The sequence below is a fragment of the Neophocaena asiaeorientalis genome, unplaced genomic scaffold, assembly GCF_003031525.2.
Source record: "Neophocaena asiaeorientalis asiaeorientalis breed wild unplaced genomic scaffold, Neophocaena_asiaeorientalis_V1.1 scaffold258, whole genome shotgun sequence".
Taxonomy (NCBI): Eukaryota; Metazoa; Chordata; class Mammalia; order Artiodactyla; family Phocoenidae; genus Neophocaena; species Neophocaena asiaeorientalis.
The window spans coordinates 2,214,429-2,238,367 of NW_020172591.1; the positions used below are offsets into that span (position 1 = coordinate 2,214,429).

Sequence of the window (23,939 nt, forward strand, 5' to 3'; positions counted from 1 at the left end):
GACATTAATATACATTTACTTGCTCATTCTTTTCATTGACCCTGTGCCTTTACTTTTAACCCTTACTTTATTTTTTTCTTTTTCTATTTTTTTTTGCGGTACGCGGGCCTCTCACCGTTGTGGCCTCTCCCGTTGAGGAGCACAGGCTCCGGACGCGCAGGCTCAGCGGCCATGGCTCACGGGCCCAGCCGCTCCGCGGCCTGTGGGATCTTCCCAGACCGGGGTACGAACCCGTGTCCCCTGCATCGGCAGGCGGACTCTCAACCACTGCGCCACCAGGGAAGCTCTAATCCTTACTTTAAATATGAGGAAACTGAGACTCAAGGAAGTTAAGGGACTTGACCTACTCATACATGAGGTAAATGGTAGAAACACAGGAATTAGGGTCCTTTTGATTCCATAGCACACTTTTTTTTTTGTATATTTTACCTAAGGTGCATTGTTAGAGTGCCAAATTCTTTTACCTGATCAAACTCCTTTTGCTTTCATTTTGAGAAAATAAAACAAAAAAGAAAATTCAAAATATCAGAAGTTACCTTTTCATATAAATTCAAACCTTTATTTGTATTATCCTTATTTCCATAATGTTCTGTCTTTAGTAATCACCTGCTCATTTTATTGTTTAGATGAACAATATAAGTATATAATAAAATAAGCCTAATGACTACAGTCAAATTAAAAGAGTTAAATTTTAAATGCTATATTCCTGTGTGACAAAAAGTGGTTATTATATATCCTATCTAATATTACCTGAACATATTGTCTTCAATATATAATTCTATTACTTTATTAAATAACCATGCCAGTCTCTTCTCAAACCAGTTCACTTTTATACACAGTATCTATGCCTGAATTCTAACAGAAATCAGAATTTGCCAGCCAACATTGAATTGGAAAATGCCTCCATTCAAAATTTCCTACAAGTGAACTTCAGAAATGTATTTTAATTTTCATTCTAGTGAAACCGACTTAGAGTGAATCTTAATGGGCTAGCACAAAATAGATTTTGGATTGATTTTTCCCATAAAATATGCAAAGCCCTATTTTTAAATAGATTTTTTTCCTCCGAGATATTGCTCCTTTTCTCTGTTTAACAATGATTTTGTCTTAAAGCATTTCTTTTTAAACTTTACTTAGATGACAATAGAATTAACATCTTAGAATTACCAGGGTGGATGGAAAGTACAGAGGAAGACCAGATTTTAGACCACGTTGACTTTGAGTCAGCGTTTTGCCTGTAGTTCTCAAGAATTATGTGCAAGTTTGACTGCATTTAAAATGGTTTGCAGGCTCAGTTCTTCAGAATATTGTCATGTGTTGAGCAACATAGCCATGCACAATTGTAACAAGCCAGAACACAGTTGTCCCCCCGCCCCTTTACTTCACAAGTCTGCCAGGCAGACTGAATACACCAGACAACATCCATGCAAGGCGTCCCTCTACATCTTTCTCTTTTGCTTGCTTCTTGTTAGTTACAAAGATACATACTGTGCCAGGCACTAAGCTGGTTTCAACAGCTATTTATTTAGATTGTGTGAACTGGAGCTGAACTTGAACCCAATTAATAGCAACTGAACTTGAACAAACTGATATGAAATCATTACAGGCTCGGTTCCCCGGTCCATTATCCCTGAAGAGATCATCCGACAGCACTCCAGGTGCCTTTTCTATGCCAAGTCTTGGTGCAGTGCCCAATCAGAAAGTGTCGGGGGGGATTAGAAGTTCGGTTGCATCGGAGTTAGCTCATTACCACATTTGTGATCGCTTTCACAGAGAAGAGAGGTGGTGATCCCACTGGGAGGGATTGCAGAGAAGGCTTTGTTTTCAACACCATCTGGCACATGGTTGGCACTCATTAACACAGCACAATGTCGATTGCAATAATAATTGTACACGGTAGCAATGCTGCTTAGATAGGTCCCCACCTTTGGCCTCCCAGCAAAGGGAATGGAAGAAAGGGAAAGCTGAGGAAAGTTGCCTCTGGTAACCATGATCACTGAGTTTGCATCTTTCTTGGTACCTATACCTTCCCCAGTTCATCTGCCTTATTTTCATTTTCGTGTATTTATCTTTAGTAGCAGTGACCTTTTTCATTTTGGACTGGGATTACGATGAGCCTGACCATGTTCCCAGTTCCCAAGCACCCTAATTCTGGCACTCCAGCTATGTATCTAGACGCTCCATGCTGTACTGCAACCAGAAAAATTTGTGAAAGGGCATTCTATAGAGTGATACTTCTTCGGCAACTTGAATTAAATATAATTGAGGGTTTTAGGTTTTCCTCCTTTAACACTTATATTAATGGACTCAACCATTCAGGTGATTAGTTAGACTGAATGTCTTTCCTTAAGAAAGCAAGTGTGGATTTACATTAGCATCTCTAGGATTTTGGTCTGGCAGAATCTGCTTTGATTTTTTCACAGGAACCTCCTTGGCAGGCTGCACTGTGCGTGGGGATAGGAGTGCAGGCTTTCAAAGGCATCTGCTTGGGTTTGAATCTCATTTTACCATATATTAGGTGTGTGAACAGGACCAACCTTCTCTGTTTCCTTAGCTATGCAGTGAGGTAGAAGACATCCTCAAGCTTTGCATTGCTTGAATAGCTGTGGAGACTAGCAAAGCACTTAGAATTGTGCCTGATGCTTGGTAAGCTCTTGATGAGGTTTAGCTATGATTATTTTTCCCACAGATGGTAGCACGTACTAGCTGTGGTAATGGAGGTGGTGGTGAAGTGGACATCTGATCAACTCTTTCTGATAAGACATCTTAATTGATTCCTTGTTACGCTAGACCAAGGTGAGAAGAAACCATTTAATATGGGTAATTTCCCTATAGATATATAATATGTTCATACCATGATAGTTAATGAAGTATATCATTTGTTTCTGGGGCAGATTTTGCATATCTTATACCAGAGAAATTAGTTGTATATCTCAGGGCTATAGGTAGGTGCTATCACTAATGGTCATGTGGTCCTCTCTGGTGGTAGAACCACGGACAGCATGGCCTCCAGCAACCTGATGATTTGCATCCTGTGATGCTGAGTGTGGCCAAGGCTTTTTATTCTGTTTGCCACTTGTGATGTGGAGAAGACTTCAAGAAACTGGCTTTCTGCGGGAGTGTTTAAATATCATTCATTCCACCAAGAGAAAATGACAGACATTTTAGATGCAGGAGAAAGATTAAATGCATTTGGTTGAACCAGCAGCACTAAAAAGGGCTGCATCTTTGTTTTGCTGCTGTTTATCTTCTCCCCAGCAGCGGAATATTGAGCTTCCACAGGCTGTGATTCAGTTATTAATGCCGAGTTAGGTCGGGCAAGAGCGTGTTCAGTCTGCGACACTTAGATAGCAAAGGCAAACTGCTCACGGCCATTTGTCAGGAGTTCCTGTGTGCCAGTGATTGCATGCTTGTGGCTCATAATCAGGATGACTCACAGCGACCATTAGACGGGCTTACTGGGGCTGTGTTTTCCTTTTGGACTGCTGTCATTGCCAGAAATGTCAGCATTTCTCCTGCAGAGCTGCCCGTTTGACATATGCCCAGTGCCCTTTCCTTGGGCTAGAAAGCTTGCTGCTAACATCATGGGTGGCTTTTATTATCCTGAAGGAGTTGTCTCCCACCAGTCCCTTGGAGAAGAAATTGGAATAAATGCTCTGTTGTTTTTTTCTGAAGTGATACTCTGGGACTGTTGAGAGAATTTGTGCCACAGTGTTCTCTCGGGAAGCCTGGTTTCCAGATTCCCTGCCTTGGTTTAACTATGCACACACTTGAGAATCAGCAACGAGATGTCATGGTATTGGTTTTTCTGTATCCATGCAACTGGATCCGTGGTCTGGATTGTTGTTGAGCAGACGTGTAAAAAGCCAAGAGTGTCTCTGGGTTTAATACCAGCCCGCCTCTGAGAACCAAGGGTGCCCTCTCTCCCGTCCCTCGACACACATATGCTTTGTATCTGACCTTATGAGTTGAATCAGCAACTGGAATTTCTGATACTTCATTTAAATCTGTGTATCCTGGTTCGGGCTCACCTATATCCCTGCATGATTTCTCAACCGACACCTGTCCCAACTCTGGATTATTGACTTAATTTAACAGGCGTCCATGCAGTACCCACAGTATGCTAGAGTCTGGGCATACAGCGGTAAAAAGCTGTACAAGCCTCTGCTCTCAAAAAGCATCCATCCTGGCTGAGTCAGTAATTATACATGTAAACAAATGATAATGTCATTGCAACAAAGAAAATTAAATTAAAGGAACTCTGAGAGGACTGCTCTTAGAGGAGAGGGAGTGTTCAGAACAGAGGGATCAGCTAGCGCAAAGGCTCTAGGGCAGTCTGGATGCATCAGGGAAGATGCAGAGCCATAAAGGAGGCCAGGTGGCTGGAGTGTAGTGAGCAAGGAGAAGGGGAGTCCGGTGAGAGAAAAGGCCAGATCACCTAGAGTCTTATAGGTCTTGGGAAGGAGATAATTTTATTCTAATGGAGAAATGAGGGCTGGAAGCAGGATAGTGCTAAAATCTGATTTACTTTGTGTCCCTGTTGCCGCCTCTTTGACTGAAGCCCAGCCTCCAGTGGCAGAGTACTAGACCCTATCCCAGCTTCTGCCTAGGGGTTTGGTATTTAGCTTTAAAAATGTTCACGCAGGGGTTTCCCTGGTGGCGCAGTGGTTGAGAGTCCGCCTGCCGATACAAAGGGACACGGGTTCGTGACCCGGTCCGGGAAGATCCCACATGCCGCGGAGCGGCTGGGTCCGCGAGCCGTGGCCACTGAGCCTGCGCGTCCGGAGCCTGTGCTCCGCAACGGGAGAGGCCACAACAGCGAGAGGCCCGCGTACCGCAAGAAAAAAAAAAATGTTCACGCATACGTGTGTACTTGGTTCTCCTTGTTTTGCTGTGTCTAAAATATGAACCAGCTTTTCTTCAGGTATCAGAGCATTCCTCCACTATCTACCATCCTCCACCACCGCTCACAGCGCCTCCTGTCCGGGGCGTTCTCTTCTTCCAGAGGCAGAGGTAACCCCTCCTGCTCTGCAGCGTCCCTGCCTGGTCCCCACCACCTCTCTTACTCTTCTTACCCTGTCCTGTGAGTCTCCTTTCCTATGGGCTGGGAGCTCATCTCAGGCGGTGCCCTTGTCTTATTTCTCTAAATTTTTTCCCAACTTCTACTTCAGTGCCTTGAACATAGTAGGAGATGCATGCATTCGTGGATGGGTGGGTGAATACCCACTAAGAGATTACTTACTAAAATGTCACATCTCCTGGGAAGACCTCTCCAGCAGCAATTATTATGGTTCTCCCTCTTGGCTCCTACAGCACTTTGCAGTGACTGCTTGGATATCTTTAGTGACATTGCCTCATGCATTATTGTGTACAAGTCAGTCTCTCCAGAACCTTTGGGGGTCAAGGACTATGTCATAGTCATCTTTGTTTCCACAGGATTTAGAACTTAGCAAGTTTCCAGTAAATGCCTATAGAAAATAAATGTTAAACAGGATATAAACCTCCAAAACCAGATGGACTCTAGAAGTAGGTTATCAGACTCACTCCTGGGCTAGATGTGTTTCCTTAAGGAGTTTGTAATCCCCCAGAGACTTCCCAAGTCAGTCCGATTTTGAGGTTTTTTTCTTTCAAGTAATTTTGACCATGACTCAAAGCAAAAAAAAAAAAAGCATTTTACATTGCAACCCAGCAAACACATGTGGTATAACTCTTCTATAAAACAAAGCATAGCTTTACTATGTGTAACACAATCTGTTATTTTCTATACCATCCATGATTTGAAATGCTGATTATGACCCCTTAAATTGATTTTAAGACTTGTGAATGAGTTGTATCCTACATAGTAAGAAAATCCTGCTTTCAAGGATCAAGAGATTTTCCTGAGATGGATTTCAGAGAAAGCAACCTGAACTCTACTGGCTCTTTGTTGAATATTTGCCCAAAACTAGCAGTGGCTATGTGGTACACAAATAAAGAATGCTGTCATTGACAAACAGTCTGTGTACTGTGGGAGAGCCATTGTCATATAGAATTAAATTGTTTTGAATGATGGAAAGTTAGCAGACGTAGGTCTCATAGTCAGTTAGTCCACCATATTTGTACACAACGTTGTGAACGGTTTAGGTAAATGTGTTGCTTCTAAAATGAAACCATGGGCCCACTGAGATGTAGGGAACTTACCATTTCCTTTGCCAATATGTTTATATAAATATTGCCATCGTTAAGTGTGCTCAAATAGCAGAACTATTTCAGTCTTTTTATCTCTTTAAAACTAATTTAAATCTGAGCGTTAAAAGACTGTTTGATACCATATGTTTGTTTTAGATAGGAAACGAAATCTATTCTAAACATAAGGGTTTATGAAATCTGTATTCTGAACATAAAGGCTTATGAAATTAGTATATAGGCTGTGGTAGATTACTTTGTGATCACAGATTCCTCCCATCTTAGTATGTATTATCTTTTGTGATGTGACTTTGCTGCTGTTCCCATTCAGAGGGAGAGTGTGTTTCCTTACCCCTTGCTAAAATGTGTTCTCATATGCTTTGCTAAGAATCCAACATTTGCTGGGTAATAAGTCTTTTTATTGTGGTGTGTAAGTCTAGTCTGAAATTGATGGGTTTTCTATTCAAAGGCCATTTAAAAGCTACTTTTGAAAATGCCCAGGAGCTATGGACAAGGAGTATCACAGGCCTTTTGTAAAAATGTTGGATAGTCTTCAAGAATACAGCCAAAGACAGTCACAAACTGGAAAGATACCCATCATACATCCTGTATAGCTGTGTACATGGAAGAAACACATTAAATGATTTGGCAATGCCACCAGCATAGCTGAGCAGTCATCCTATTTCATTTTGAGGCCCAAATACCTCATCTGTGGAAGCAACCTGCGTGTGTATACATGTGTATGTTTTCTAATCTAGCTACATAACATAGTATTGGATGACCTAGACAGGCACAGTACAAAGACAGTTCTGATAGTGTCCTTTCATGTATAGCTTCTAAGGGCAGTTGCTCCTTTTCTGTGTCAGCGTTTTTGGAAAACAGCACTGTGTATTGGTTTGCTTGCCCTGAGAAGACCTGAAGATGAGATTATGACCCTTCCTCTCAAATTAATGGAGGCTTGTCTCAGGAGCCATTTGACAAGTTCAAATACTGGCTGATTTAGATACTGGCCTCTTATCAGCACCTGTAAGTTAATGCTTTTCATAGGTTGGAGGTCTATGTTAAGTTTTGTTATCAGATTCCCTCCGATCTTGGTAGATTATGCTTTAATTTGCTATTCTGTGACTTCTTATCATTATTGTCTATTTGATGCTCTTCAGTTATAATAAATACTAACCTAATATAATGCAGTACTTATGGATATAATGGGCTTGTGACATAAGCTGGGTAAAACAGGTATCACCTTCAAGTTAATAAACATTTCACATTCTGGCATAATTTGGTTTATTCCTAGGACTTGTGCAAAAAAAAAAGTGTTAAAAACTTACTTGTTCTGTCACTTATAATCGTCATAGATATTCAATCTTTGGCCTATTCTTCTTTTAAAATTTTTTTAAAATTTATTTATTTTTGGCTGTGTTGGGTCTTCATTGCTGCACATGGGCTTTCTCTAGTTGAAGCGAGCAGGGGCTACTCTTCATTGTAGTGTGCGGGCTTCTCATTGCAGTGGCTTCTCTTGTTATGGAGCACAGGCTCTAGGCATGCGGGCTCAGTAGTTGTGGCTCATGGGCTCTAGAGCGCAGGCTCAGTAGTTGTGGCGTGGGCTTAATTGCTCTGCGGCATGTGAGATCTTCCCAGACCAGGGATCGAACCTGTGTCCCCTGCATGGGCAGGTGGATTCTTAACCACTGCACCACGAGGAAAGTTCCTGGCCTATTCTTTTAATTGACTGAAACCCAGTCATTACTGTGACTCTCAAAATTCCATTTGTAGAAAATATTTTAAGTTCAAACTGAACTCTGTATTTCCCATTCTTAGGATAGCAGGCCCTCTGTGTTCAAACATCTTTCCCTTGAAAGCTAGAGCTTTAATGCTGTTAGCAAGAATAGTTTGCCCCTTCTCTTGAAGAATCATAGAAACATAATCTAGTTTTGTACCTGTGGCCTTTGATTTTTTTTTTTTTTTTTGGGTACATGGGCCTCTCACTGTTGTGGCCTCTCCCGTTGTGGAGCACAGGCTCCGGACGCGCAGGCTCAGCGGCCATGGCCCACGGGCCCAGCCGCTCCGTGGCATGTGGGATCCTCCCGGACTGGGGCACGCACCTGTGTCCCCCGCATTGGCAGGCAGACTCTCAACCACTGCGCCACCAGGGAAACCCGGCCTTTGAATTTTGATGCATGTTGAATCTGATGTTAGGAGTTACACAGAAAAGTCAATAATGATCCGTGGATCATTGCCTCACTATGCCACTGGGTGAATAAGTCTGCTGGTGTAATGGACCTATTTAGTAACAAGACCGCAGCCATATGAAACACCTGGGTGGATTAGATTTCCATTATCTAATGTGAAGTCACAAAGGTTTGGACAGCTGGGGCCAGTTCCACATCTTGAGTAGAATATGACCCCTTGCCTACCGGATGCATAAGGTAAAAGGTACCTGAGGTCACTGCTGATCCCTGGGCTCCAGGAGTAGCTGTGTGTCAGCAAGGGAGGTCTCAAACCACAGTCACAAATGTTGGAAAAGTCCCCATGCAAGACAAGACAGGAGAAAGTCAGATTTTCCTCTGGCACTTTTATTAGACATGTTCCCTGTCAGGGGAGCCCAGTTTCTATGTTTTCTGGATTGAGCTTCAGTTGATTGACTCTTGTTTAGAATCTTAAGTGCTATTAAGTAGAAACCATGCCTTCACCATCAGAGGAATTAAGGCCCTGAGAGGCATTAGGTCCCTTTGCTACAACACAGAAGACAGCATTTGGGGCATAGAGGCATTGGCATAAAACCATCTTTTGAGTGTTCCTAAGAGATAACAGTGGCTCCATAATGCCCGACTTTTTCCAGTCCTTCCAGGGACTTTGAATACTCCAATAAAATGTAATGATCAAAGGTTTCAAATGCAGCTGATAAATCATATAGATTTGTGCCCAGGATGCCTTAACTTGACTTATGGATGTTTCTCATCTATCATGAAGGACTTGGTTATTTGAATTTGGTACTTTGATGTTGCCAGTAATTGTTTGCAACTGCAGCTCAATGGCCTGAAGGCATTGCTTGATTTTCCCCTTTCTCATCTTGTAAGGAACTAGTGAAGTAGTTTTTCAGAGGCTGTTTTCAACTCAGTGGGAGCTGTGGCCTAAAATCTAGGACAAAAGAAAGGTTCCATAAACACTTCCTACAGACTAACATCACTGCCCTAATGAACCATCCCAAATGAGCTCCACGCTGAATCAAACAGTCCTCCCAAGTCCAAACCTCCTCCACTGGACACATATCCAAATACACTTTATGGTTTTTACAGGGGAATTACTAAAGAAACCATTTGGAAAAGATAACTCCGCTTAATCTTTTAGTCAGCATGTTTCATATATTTATAATCTACAATGTCTTTCCAAAATGTATTTTAATCAGTTCTTCAACACTTGAAAAAAAATGCTGTAGATGGTCTCCCTTTGGAAGCCACAGTGTTATTCAAATGAGATTAAAGTAAAGCTCTCCCATTTTAAGACCTTCTAGTAATGTTCTTCTAACCAGATCACTCAGTCACTTTCACCTCCACTTACTTGGATCATGCCTGTTTTCTAGCTGAGCAAATATTATCAGTACCTGTGCAAGGATGTCCATCTCTGGCCTCTAAAATCATATGCCCCTCTGCCTACTATAAATATCTGAGTCATCATTTTATACCAGTTTATCAATTCATATATGTTACACATTTCAAAATTCTGTTTAGAAATCAACTCTCCCAAAGAATCTTTTCAAGTAAACTCGACTATTTTCCTTCTACTTCTTCCATAGGTTGCCATAAATCTTATGAATATAGATTATTCATAAATATAAAGGATGTTAAGACTGTAAACTAGAGAAAACTGAAAGATCAACAGGCAATAGATCCCTTTGTAAGCTACAGTAACTGACAAGATTGTAGTTAATATTTTAGAGCCTCTACTGGAATTATTTAACATTGGTGTTGATGTCACTTTTATGCTCATTAATCATTAAGTTGCAAGGGTGATAACATATGCTGCATTAGTGTGATAGTGTTTGTTTTAAAATAAATGTTGATGCTGAAGAAAAAAAGTGTTAGGTGGAGTGAAACAAACGTGACAGTAGCAATTTATTTACTTATTGGGGGCATAGACCCCTTTCACGACCCAAAAAAATTCCCTTGTCTGAGACATTTCAGAATCCAAAGATTTCTGAATTTAGAGGTTGATCTTTGTTCCTCTTACTGTGTTTAGTTCAATTCAGCAGGCATCTGTTAAGTACCCACTCTGCTAGGGATCCTAAGTGATTGGGGCGAATTGCTTGCTCTCAAAGCTTACAATGTAATGTTGCCCTACCTTACTCTCCCCCCACCATCACTTTCTCTCTCTCTCTCATATTCCTGTTTAAGAACTTGCTTTATCCCTATCTGTCTTAAATGCCCACATTTATTTGTGTACGTGTTTATTATCTGCCTTCCTTTCAGCTATTTACAAGCACTACAAGATTAAGACCTTTGTGTGTTGTTGTATCCAGAATGCCTAGAAGACTGCCTAGTATAGTTTAAGCATTCAATGAATAAATTAAGGGGAGACAAGAAAAAATACACCTTTACAGATAAGACAAAACAGGATGTGATATACCCTAAAAAAGCACAGAAGCAGATCCACATTTTGTAGGGCTCTCAGGTATGAAACTTGGGGAGATTACTATTTAAGAAAAGGAACATAGATTTTACGTACAAAAGTATAAATGACTGCTAATTCAAAATGAGAAAAAATTCCAACATTTTTTAAAAAATTAATAAAGCTAATATACTAAAGATGTCTGAAAATATGAAAAAATATTTTATTAATGATATATTAATTGACTGTATCTTAATTAATGCTTAAAATAACTTGCTTTTTTCTACAATTTTGACTGCATAATCTTTAATAATCTTCATATGTAAGATTTTTTTATACACTGAATAAAACAGATAATTCAGTCTTGGCTGTAGTATGGTAATAAAAATGTTTTTTGTTTAAATAGTATACGTGATATGTAAACATGGGGCTGCACACATACATTCTTGTAATCTGTGAAATGGCTACAGGTTTGTGTCTTACTAACAGGAATTTTACTACTATGCTACGTTTTTGAATATATTCCATATAGAAGAGGACTTCCCATTTGTCAAGGTATCAGTGAGAACTGAATTATCTGATTACTGAATTACATATAATTTTGTACATGGAGTGAGTGAATTTTCCTTAGACTAGCTCCTGGCTTTATACATTTCAAGTCTTATCTTCCAGCACCCACACTCTTCCAATGCTGGGTGCAAAGAGAGCCCAGTCATTTCATTATGTCACCTGGCCTTGTACTTTTGTATCGTGAAGCTGGATAAACCAACATAGTGGGTAAGAGGGATATACCTATATTCCTCCAAGAGGACCGGCATAGAACTATACATAGAAGTGTCTATAAACCACGCAAATATATATAGTCCACTTTATTCAAATGAATTGTATCTTCAACTCACTTAACTGAATCTGGAAATGTTCTTGACCACTCTAGGTTCACCCAACAGAAGGGACAGTGTGCTGGAGGGGACATCAGAGTTGAAAGAGATAAGAGAATTAACCTATTGCAATTAAGTTATTTACTTAGGTAAAATTTACAAAGTCATCTAATCATGTGCTCATGTTGCTAAGGTTCTACCTGGGAGCTTGTGAGGGCCCCTGAAGTTAGGCTTCATTAGCCCCCCCAGCAAATCTGTATCTGGATGTTACAAGGAAGTAGAGATCTTTATACCTTCAAGGATGGACAGGATTACAACTGATTGCAGTAGTAGAGAATGATAATTTAGGGGGTAGAAACAGTATGCACGCTGAGGTCAGAGTCTGCAAGACGTTTGTAGGCAATGACACGTAGTCCCGTTTGGCAGATACCGCATGGCAATGAATGCAGTGCAAGATGTAATCTGGGAGGTAGACTGGGGGAAACCCATTAGGTCCTTGAATGCCAGAACAAGAAATGGGTGGTTCATGTTGCATGTCTCACATCCCTTCCATTCACCTCTATGATCCTGGAGCCTTTACTTGGAGTCATTAATTCAGGTATCTTTATTTGTTTGTTAATGTTTTGTGCTTTTTCTAGAGTGTATACCTTACAGAGACCAGGGCCTTTGCTTCGTTGAACCTTCACTGTAACTTGGCATTGTTCTTTTATTTAAATCGTTTGAATTTACTCTTAACCTAAAATGACCACTTTTGAATTTCTTCCATGGGCGTTGCCAAAATACAGTGTGCTTTGTCCTTTTATTGCTTGTCATTGTTCTTAATATAACACTTGAGACGTAGTGCATGTCTAAGACTTGGCATTAACTGACTTTCAATAGCATGAGAAAATTGATACTGCGATGTGGTTTAAACAATAGGAAAAACTGTAGATTTGTATATATCAACTGGATAAAATGTGAACACTTCAATAGGAGAGAAAGCATATACCCTCAGGAATGCGGCAACAATATATTTCCAACTGGAGGCATAACAGTCTTCAGAGAAAAGCATAAGTCCCGGTAAAAGTCAGTTACAAACCCCCTCATTGTTTTTATAGCAGTGGCACTCCAATTTAAGCAGCTTTCCAAATACTAAAAGATATCTTATCATGTGTCAGCTCATTCATAATTATTGTGTTGCTAGACTGTTGTGTGAATTGCTTGTGTGTGTTCCATCGTGTGTTGAACAGGCTTTTCTGGGGTTTCGCAATCCAAAATGAAAGAAAAACAACACTTAGTCAACTTGAACTTCTTTGCTCCTTTAATGGCAATACTGGGAGTCTCTTTTCTAATGGAGTGATATTTAAGAGTAAAGTATTTGGACAGCTAAAATTCTGCTAAAATGTGACTTGGTTTCTCTCATGTGGTTTTTCCATCACGGTGTTGGAAAGCATGTCACAGCTGCTGCATTCATCACAGGCCAGGCACCAGACCTGGTCAGGCACTCCTGTAGTGAAAGTGATGTCTTCTCCGGTACTTTACCATAAATTGCGTTGCTATTGATATCATTACCAATTTGTTTTATAGGTCTCCAGGTTTCAGTGAAGGGGAGTTTGTTAGGCATTAGTGGAAAAGCCCTATCTCATGCCCACGAAACATACACACACACACACACACACACACACACACACACACACACACACACACACACACACACACACACACACACACACACACACACACACACACACACACACACACACACACACACACACACACACAAAACACACACACACACACACACACACACACAACCTAGTTGTCTCCAAAAGCAAATGATGTACCACTTTCACTAATCTCTCTTTTTTTTTAATTGATGTATTTGAGGGTTAATAGGAAAAGGATATTTAAATCATTTATAAGAGAGACCATGCCCTCTGAGAGAGGTGCTGGTAGGCCTTGACTACTGGAGTCAAGCATCTTGCCAGATATGCCCATGTGACTATGGGTTGGTATTCGCCTTTTAGTTACTCAGTTCCCAGCACCCTTTCATTTTATCTTCCTATCCGAGTCTTTCCATCTGCTGACCTTTTTCGATGAAAAGAATTGCTACCACATTGAAGAGACATCATCCCCCTTACTTCCATGCGCTCACCCACGTAAAGTTGTGACCCCCAATGGAAAAGTGTCACGTGGATAAAACTGGAGTAGAAATTAAGTCCAAAAGACTTAGGAACTTAATTTCTCTGGACTTCAATTTCCTTATTGGCTCTATAACTCACAGAACTGTCTCTTTTCAGATCTGGAAGGGCCTTTGGTATTGCTTATCCAACATGCTTCCTTAGTTAACGCAGAGGACTTGGACTCTGCGGTACAACTCAGCTGTCTCCTGGGGGGCACGTAGTGCCAGGATCACCTTTAGAAGGCAGGTTTCCTCACACTTGCTCTTTTTGCACCGTATATCTGAAGGACATCTCCATACTGTAATGCCAGATGCGTTCAACAAGTGTTGAAGTGCAAGATAATTAAAAGGCATTCTTCCAGGTACTGACTAGGTACAAAGTCTGTTATGGAAATGTACTGTGTGAAACCGAGATACAGCTAATGCATCCTGTTAATATTATTAATATACTACTAATATTGCTTACCCGGCAGAGCATTTCTTTTGTTATTTATCTCTTTTTAAGTCCCTAAATATGTTAACCATCTGCGATGCATTTTCATCAAGTGAAATATTTACCAGCTGAGGTGTATTTCAACAGCCTTTTCCCCCATCAATATTTGTTCTGTTATCTATCCTAAGTGTAAGTAGCATTGGAAGGAGAGTATGTTTTCTTTCTTCAAACTAGGTGTTTTGGTGACCTGCTAATTCAATAGCACAGAAGTAATCCTTCAGAGCAAAGGAAAACTGAACCTCTACAAAGACCAACCTTTAGCCCTCTTTGCACAAAAATAGTTTATCGTGTTAACTCCAGTTCCTTTCTCCTCCCTTCCGCCCCACCTCTCCTCTAGGCTCACCTCTGTGGCTCTGTTAACCACACGTCATTCTAGATACACTCCGAAAATCCTCTGAAGATTCTTTGGGAATAAAAATTCTGGTTTTCTCGTTAGTTTGCATGCAGTGCCATTTGTAGGCCAGTGCTGATTGTTCCTGTTTTCCTTTGTTTACCTTGTGTTTGTCCCCATCACTCATTCTGAAAGCCAATATGATTTCCAGTATGAGCTTCATACTCCCCTTTATGAAGGCCCGAAAATCTAGGCTTTAATTTCTCATGCATACCCAGACATCTTAGATTAAAAGCAAATCATTCTAACCTTCAGTGGGCGAAGATTCATGTTTTTTTGTTTTTTGCTGTTGTTGTTGTTTTTCTGAAACAAACCATAACAGTTGCTAAAACCTCCCTATTGCTTGTTCTTCCTCGAGCAAGAAATGTAAGAATGGTTTTAGGTTTCTTTCGGACGCTCCCCCTCATTTGCTTTGTATGTCATTGAACTTAGTCAATGAACTTAGTCATTGCTGAGTTCTCCTGTGTCCTTCTCTATCTAGTTTCTTACTCCATTTTTGCCTGTGACTGCTGAGTCCCTCTTTCTTCACATCGCTCTCCCAGCCTCTTCGTGCTTGGGGCCTCCCAGTTCTCACAGAATGCCTTGTCAGCGTCTTAACTGGGACCCCCTAAAGCTTTCCCGGTGTCCATCACCCTAGGATGAAATAGCATCAGTGTTGATGACAAGCTGCCCGTTTGATTTTGCTCGGGAGAATCATTAACCATTCTTAAATAAATCCCTGCTCCTGTTCACCCTGCAACTTAGAACTTGTGCCTTTGTGACATTTGACTCGGGACTCGCGTTTAAATCCATTGTTTGTTCTCTCTGCCCACTGCATCATGATATGGATGATTCTTCTGGATCTTGGTTTCAGTCTCTATAACTGCCTGTCTTTCTGAGGCATCTTTCAAAACCCCCCAAACAGAATTTCATATATAACACATCATCTGGCATTTGAGCTGATTTCTTCCCAAGCACATCCTCTAAATGGAGAAAGCAATCCCTCCAGGGGTGTGTGTGTGCACCATTTATACCAAAGAGACAGCAACCTTTGTTTATGTAGGTAACACCTTAAATTTGTGTTGGCCTTTATATCTTGCATGATTCATTGATGTGCCAATCTGAGGCTTTTAACTAGCTGGTGCCTCTTTAAAAATTCTTTTCCCCAAACTGGATTAGGTGACCCTCCTCTGGGCTCCCTTCGTTATTGGGTTCTCCAATAAGCCATACCTAACTCCCCTGGAACACTACATGGGACCTACTTTTCTGTATACTGAAGTGTTCTTGTCCCATCTCCTTCTTTAAAAGATACGCTTAGAATAAGCACCATGATTATTCACCGTAATATTGTCCACCCCTTGTATAGGCTGATGCATAGTGGGGCCTCAAATATTTAACTGAGTGGGAAAACATAATGCAGTTGTATAAGACTTTATGCTTTAGTCTTAATATTTCTTATTTCATTTGGGCTCTGCAACCAGTGACTTTGAAACTATGATATCAAGGGATAATACTGTTCCTTGAGCTGAATTGAGGGCTTTTGCTTCTAAAATCTAATGAGTCTTTTCTCAGCTGAAAAATACCAATGGGTAGTGCTTTTTTTCCCATTTTTGCACTTCTTTCTACCTCATCATGTTTTTCTTAGAAGCTTAGATTTGTATAGTAAGGCTACACCTGATTTTACACAGAATTATGTTTTACTATTTTCATTTACATAGTATTCCAAGAAAATTCACTTGACTTTCAGGAGTTCAGCTTTTTTGAGCAGATAAGGTAACACTGCTCACAGCATTAGCAAGTGCTATAACCTCCTTTTTCTTGTGTATGTGTGTATATGTGGGGAGGAAGTGGTTCCTGTGTGAAAATTAGATATTGGACAGTACCATGTTTCATGCATATCTTATTTTATTTCAGCTTTCCATCAATTCTGTGATGTGATGTTATCATCAGGCTATAAATGATGAGACTGTATCACAAAGCAGTCCAGTGTCACGGAGCAAGGAGAGGTGAAATTCAGTCTATTTGATTCCAAAGCCCAGGTCCTCTCCACTGTCCCGACACTGTAGTTCTTAGTGTCTGATCTTTACTGTTAGGTTATAAACTCCTTCAGTGCAGAGGTTATATTTTATGTACACCCCCTTGTCCCCCACCCCCAGGAGTTTCCAAAAACCAAATGTAGTTGTCTCCCTCTCATTTCAGCCAGATGTGCCTTTTACCCTATTATATGTATATATCCAAGGATTTGCCCAAATCATCTTCAGTACTTCTGATTACTTTCTCTTATACAGTAGGATGTATCTTTCCTTGTCTTTAAAGTATAACTCAGTCTCACCTTCAAATGGGGCTTGGAATTTAAAAATTAGATTTTGGGCTTCCCTGGTGGCGCAGTGGTTGAGAGCACGCCTGCCGATGCAGGGGACACAGGTTCGTGCCCCGGTCCGGGAAGATCCCACATGCCGCAGAGTGGCTGGGCCCGTGAACCATGGCCGCTGAGCCTGCGTGTCCGGAGCCTGTGCTCTGCAACGGGAGAGGCCACAACAGTGAGCGGCCTGCGTACCACACACACACACAAAAAAAAGTCCACAGACAGTAAATGCTGGAGAGGGCGTAGAGAAAAGGGAACCCCCCTACACTGTTGGTGGGAATGTAAATTGGTGCAGCCACTATGGAGAACAGTATGGAGGTCCTTGAAAAACTAAAAATAGAGCTACCATATGATCCAGCAATCTCACTCCTGGGCATATAGTAAAAAATGGTCTGAAAGGATACATGCACCCCAGTGTTCATTCCAGTACTCTTTACAATAGCCAAGATATGGACACAACCTAAATGTTCATCACCAGAGGAATGGATAAAGAAGATGTGGGACACCTATACAAATGGAATATTACTCAGCCATTAAAAAAATGAAATAATGCCGTTTGCAGCAACATGGATGGACCTAGAGATTATCATACTGGGTGAAGTAAGTCAGACAGAGAAAGAGAAATATCGTATGATATCCCTTATATGAGGAATCTAAAAATAAATGATACAAATGAACTTATTTACAAAACAGAAACAGACTCACAGACTTATAGAATGAATTTATGGTTACCGGAGGAGAAGGGTCAGGGGAAGGGATAGTTAGGGAGTTTGGGATTGACATGTACGCACTGCTGTATTTAAAATGGATAACCAACAAGGGCCTACTGTACAGCACAGGGAACTCTGCTCAATGTTATGTGGCAGCCTGGATGGGAGGGGAGTTTGGGGGAGAATGGATACATGTATGTGTATGGCTGAATCGCTTTGCTCTGCACCTGAAACAATCACAACATTGTTTTAGTCGGCCACACTCCAATATAAAATAAAAAGTTAAAAAAAAAAAAAAGATCTAGCTGCTTTACAGTTTGTTTGTTTGTTAATGTTCCAAATAGTTGGTCCACTGATACAAAACTGAACTGTCATCTTCTGGGAGACACCCTATAATACTGTGGCATATTGATTGATTATAGAAATGCAAATACATGCTATTATAAAATTATGTTTTAAATAATTTAACGTTTTGTTATTAAAACAGCAGATACTGACAGTAAGTAAAGAGTCAGTCATGTCTTTAGAGTTGAAGGAAAACTATATAGTGTGGCTTATTGGAGAAAAATATATTTGTTACCCAAGAATAATGTCTTTCTTTCTCCCTCCTTCCCTCTCTTTCCCCTCACCAACACACACACACACATTCAGTATATGTGTGTATATATATATGTATATGTATAGATGTATATGACTCAGCTGAAAAAACAACGTAACTGAAATTGTCAGTCACTGAAATATTTATTTCTGTGCCTCTAAATCAACGTATTTTGTGACCTCGGTATCCCGTACAGGTTTAACATGTTTTTTATTTGTTTGTCTTTTTCCAGTTTGATATTATTGACTGTTGCAGTGTATTAGTCTGGGTCAAAACTCTGGAAACAAACCAGAGTTTCATGGAGTTGGCCCCATTCTCTTTTTAATTTTAAAGATAATGGGTTGTTTCTGAGGATATTGTGTTTAGACTGACTGGTTCACTTTGTGTTAATGGTAATTCAGGGGCTTAACCTGAGAGGCTCTTAGTCTTTAGATCACCTGAAGGAGGGAAAAACATATTGGTGTGGAACTGGGACTCTATTGTCTAAGGTTTTATGGTACTTTCTCTTACTTTTACTCCTCTTATTTTTCTGTTTTTAATATTTCTTTCAGAGAATAATTGCCAACCTTAGAACTATTGGTATGTCACTTGCTTAAGAAATGTTTTAAAATAATACAACTGAGTGTATATGCAACAGAGAAACAGACTCATGGATATAGAAAACAAACTTGTGGTTACCAAAGCAGAGAGGGAAGTGGGGAGGAGCAAATAAGGGGTACGGGATTAACAGATACACACTAATATATATATATATATTTTTTCACACTAATATATATTTAATAGATAAGCAACAAGGATATACTGTATAGAACAGGGAATTATACCCAGTAGCTTGTAATAACCTATAATGGAATAGAATCTGCAAAAACGCTGAATCACTCTTCTGTACACTTGAAACCAGCATGATATTGTTAATCAGCTATACTTAAAAAAAGTTTTAGATGGAGGTGGGGAACAATGTAGTGAAGTGTCTATTAATAAAAAATAAATAACGGAATGTGAACTTGGGCTTTATAATACCTTTTGGCATAGTGTTTCCTCCTCAGTAGCACATTCATTTTTTATTATAAGTTATTTTTTAAGAATCAATTTCTAACTGAATAAGGGTGAAAAGTATTAGCAATTCTATGTTTTGTTCACAGAATAAGGATGTTGTAGCACATAGAAAAATCAGATTTGTAAATAACTTTAAAATGGATTCACTTTTTATAACTGTACCATATAAAATGAGGTATGAAAAATGTTATTTTAAACTGCAATAGCTCGGGAGTTGGGGAATTACTTTCAGAATATTGATAAACAGAGGATTGCATTTCTACTGTTTCTTTTTTCCCCAAAGGCACACAAATAGAAAGTTAATTTTTAGAAGAGAGTGATTGTTAAGTCACAAACAGATTTTTTGAGAGTTTCTTCTATAGTGACCAATTGTGTATGAAACAAATTCTTTTCGGCCTAATTGCAGGCTGAGTAGCTGGGCCACTGTCTCTGCTAAGGTTGAATTTCATTTGAACTTTCTAATAGTATGATTTGCTTTCAGAATTTAATAACTGACTCAAATATTTAATAGTGGAAGCTTTCATTATTAAAAAGAAATCAGGATATATTTTTAAAAGAACTAACTTATTTTCTTTATCAGTTTTATCTACTTTAGGAGAAAAGGAGGAGAATGAAACCATCTCTTTGTGTTCTTAAATAGACATTATTGCTATAACCCCAGCAAATAATTTATTTCAGTGTATATCATCATTCAAAAGAGTTGGGAAGCTCCAAATGGCAGTAATAACTATACTTCTAGCTCTCCTGAATAGCAAATTGCACTGACTGTGTGAACCTCTTCACTTGTCTGCTGGATAATCATTCGTTTTAATACTCAAATACATTTTCTAGACCAGTTTTCAATTGTACACTGTCAACTTTTGCATTGCCTAACAGTTTTCTGTTAAGTAGAATGGCTTGTTTTGAAATGCAAGTGGGGAAAGCTGAGAGCTGAAAGATTCTGTTTCCATGTGTCATTCTATAAATAGATGACAAAAGATCATGAAATGGATTAATTTATAGGCATCCTTAGAAATAGAATGTTTTTACATAAAAGCATGTTGTAAACCTTTTTAATTAAATTGCATTGTACCATGCCCTCTCTTCCCCTCCAGGGCATTCTTGACCTCTCACCTCTTGTTTTGTCCTACAGGCACTCCGCTGCTGGTGAGGAGAAGCAGTGACCCAGCGCCAAGCCCACCTGCTGATGCCAAGCCAAACGCTTCACACCCCAGTGGCCAGAGTCTGAAACCTGTTATTCCAGTAGGTATCCTGCCGTTTGCATTCCTAATGAAAGATCAAAGCGCCTTACCCATAAACTAACTGGGACTTTGCCGTCTTAAGTAAGTGGATAATTAGAGCTTTTGATAGGATATATAGTGTTAGTTATAATAATAAGTAGCATGAGCTATTGCTAGTATATAGTTATAGTGATAGCTATTATTTACAGAGCACCAGTTATGCGCCTAGCACTGTTAAAAGGGCTTTACATGAAGTCATCTATGCTTCCACATCAAAGTACAAACATGTTTTTGTCTCCATTTCACTGATAATGAAATTGAGGCAGAAGGAGGTTTAGTGATTTGTCAGAGGTCACAGCTCATAAGTGGCACAGCCAAGAATTTAACCCAGGTGGTTTGGCGCCAGAACCTATGCTCTTAACCAGCGCACTATACCGTTGGGTTTCCCATCCTTCTCCTTCATAATGCTCCCAGAGACAGTTTATCTGTCTTCAGTACGTTAATACAATACAGTGCTTTGTGAAGTCATAAGTCATACCGTGGTGAATGGTGGTAGAGTTTCAGGCTACCAGTGTCGTAGACATGTGGTACTGGGACTGGGTTTCTAGAGCTCAACATTCAAATTAAGGAAAAATAAAATTATATACCAAAAGTGCTTATACCTAGGTATACCTATAAATGCTCTACTTAGAATTGAGAAGTTAAGTGGAGAATAGTTTCCTGAAGAGACAATGCTCTCCTTCCATATGGAGCTGTGGGATTTTTCTGCTAAGTCCTGAGTTGCTTTGAAGAATTGTAATTTTGGTTCATCCTCTGAAATAGCCTGAGAGTTAGATTTTGGATAATGGCTGCGTATCACTGCAATAGGTGATCTTCAATAATGTAAGCATATTTAAAAGTCTCCTAAAAGCAAGTCTCTTCTCCATTTTAAGTCTCACTGTGTATAGTGCCTTCAGAAAAAAAGCAACATTTTTGGTATGTAGAGATGCTAAATGAGCTAAATGGATTCTCCCAGTTTGGTATAAAATATTCTTATCAAGAACCAGTGTTAATGTGTGTGAGATAGGAGTCACCATAATAAATCACGGGGTAATTACTCATAGGTTTGCAGCAATATTTGGGCATGTTTCTTTTGGTAAGCAAGGGAGTGTCCTGAAAGTAGTTTAGATGTAATGTTTTCTCACTTCCCATCCTTTTAAAGAAACATATTTAATGGAACATTACTTTAGTAAAAATCAGGTGTGTGTGTTCTGTTCTAATGATGAGTACAAACAGAACTAGTATGTGGTATGCTGTGTGTGTGTGTGTTTAACGCCCACTGATTGAGACCATGTTAAGCCTGAATATATAGGATTGGAGGAAGAGAAGAACTATAAAAACAAGAAGAATTACATAAAAGAGAAGAAAGTATAATTTACTGCTTATTTTTACGACATGAATACACCCTGAAACAAAAGTGTGATCTGTGTTACCATGATTTACATGCAGAAACCCCACCAATATTAGGTCTGTGTTTCTATCACTTAGGCTCTGTGTTGAGACCAATTGAAAATACAACAATATAGCTTGCCTAGAGGAAATGAGGGCTACTATCTTTCTGCTAGATTCCGTATCCTTACCAAAATATGATATTGTTGAATTCCAAGTTGGGGTGTTTGGAGAGGGAGGTATATTATTACTAGCAAAAACGCAAATTCTAATTCAAGAAGAAATGCTGGCACCGAAAATCCTTTTACCTAACCTTTGCAAGTTATCAAACATGGGTCAGTCCCTATGTATCAACAGCAGAAGGGAAAGCACATTTCCTCCTTCCCTCCCAGAGTTCTCTGTGGATGATGAAGTTCAGACCTGAGACTCAAAGAAGAGAATCTGGTCCTTGCCTTGCCACAGAATAATGGCACATCCTAGGCTTCTCTTATCTCAATTGTAAAATAATCTTCATGCAAAGTTTAATCCTTAACGTTACAAGGAGCAGGCATTGTACCTTATTTATCTTTCTTTCTCTAGTCCTAAGTACACGCAAGGCGCTCAGTGTACGTGTGTTGGACGCAAGACTAATATTAGTCTGGAAAAAGTCCTAGAAATCCTCAGCAATTACCCAACTTTTCTAACTCAGATATTCTCTCTGCTCCCCCAAAGAATCTGCCAGGTGAGTGTTTTATCTGCCCTAAGGTCTGGATCACCCCAGGCAAGTGTAAAGTTAGTAAGTGAAGACATTTAGGTGTATCTGTTTTTTACCTAGAAGGAAAATGCAGTTTGCGTGTGTGTGTGTTTGTGTGTGTGTGTTGTGTGTGTGTGTGTGTGCGTGTGTATGTATGTATTATAACTCTGTTCCTTTATCCCTGCACATCCTAACTCGTGGGCTGGTCAGACCTGATTGTCCAGTATCATAGCCACTGGCTACATGTCACTATTGAGTACAGAAATGTATTTTAAGTGTGGCATGCACACTAGATTTCAAAGATTGAAATATGAAAAAAGTAAAAGATCTCGTTAATAATTTTGTATTGACTACACATTGAAATGATACTATGGTAAACTGGATAGAATAAAATATATTTAAATTTTCACCTATTTCTTTTTACTTTAAAAAAATGGCTACTAAAAAATTAAAAATTACATCTGTGGTTCACATTCTATTTCTATTGGACAGAGTAGCTCTAGACCGAAGTAAAATTGGAAATAGCACTAATGAAATGGTTTGAGACCCTTGGGAGAAAGTTCTTTGAGTTGCACAATATCTCTGGGATAACAGTATGATTAGGTTTGCCTGGGGCAATCCTAGTTCATGCCTGTTGTTCTGGCGTATTTATTAATAGTTTCCCCGCTAACTCTCAGAGGTGTCCATGTATGGATGATAAATTATGTGGCACCCTACACATAGCCCTATAGTCACTTGTATTGTTTGTTCAGTGATCAGAGGAGTAGCCTTTCAAGGAAACCATGGGGACATAAGAACCACAACTCTTCCATGGGAGCACACTGCAGAGAGCGTTCTGTGTGGCAATGACCTGAGCCCAGGTAGTACAGAATCTGAGAATATGGATTCTTCTCCATCTCTCAGATTCTCCTCCACTTCAGCGGCACTATACTTGATTCCTATGATTTGATAAGCGATGACGAACGTGGGGAACATGTGATAATGTACCCATGTAGCAACGAATATGAAAAATAATTGCTTAAAAAGCTCTGTTCAATTGCATTTCATTTCAATATCCAAGAAGAAAGGCAATGACAACAAAATTTCCATCTCTTAAACAGAGTGTTCGTATGTAAGTAATTCACAGATGGCAGAGCCCCAAGTGGGTTATATTCAAT

General features: G+C 39.7%; 1 protein-coding gene across 1 annotated transcript in view; it reads left to right on the forward strand.

Annotated features, from left to right (window-relative positions):
• PARD3B (par-3 family cell polarity regulator beta) overlaps positions 1-23,939 on the forward strand; it is a 1,021,377-nt gene that overhangs the window by 441,907 nt on the left and 555,531 nt on the right. The window contains exon 4 of the mRNA XM_024738381.1: positions 20,534-20,643. Within this exon, the coding sequence (XP_024594149.1) occupies positions 20,534-20,643 (110 nt within the window). The remainder of the gene's footprint in view (positions 1-20,533; positions 20,644-23,939) is intronic.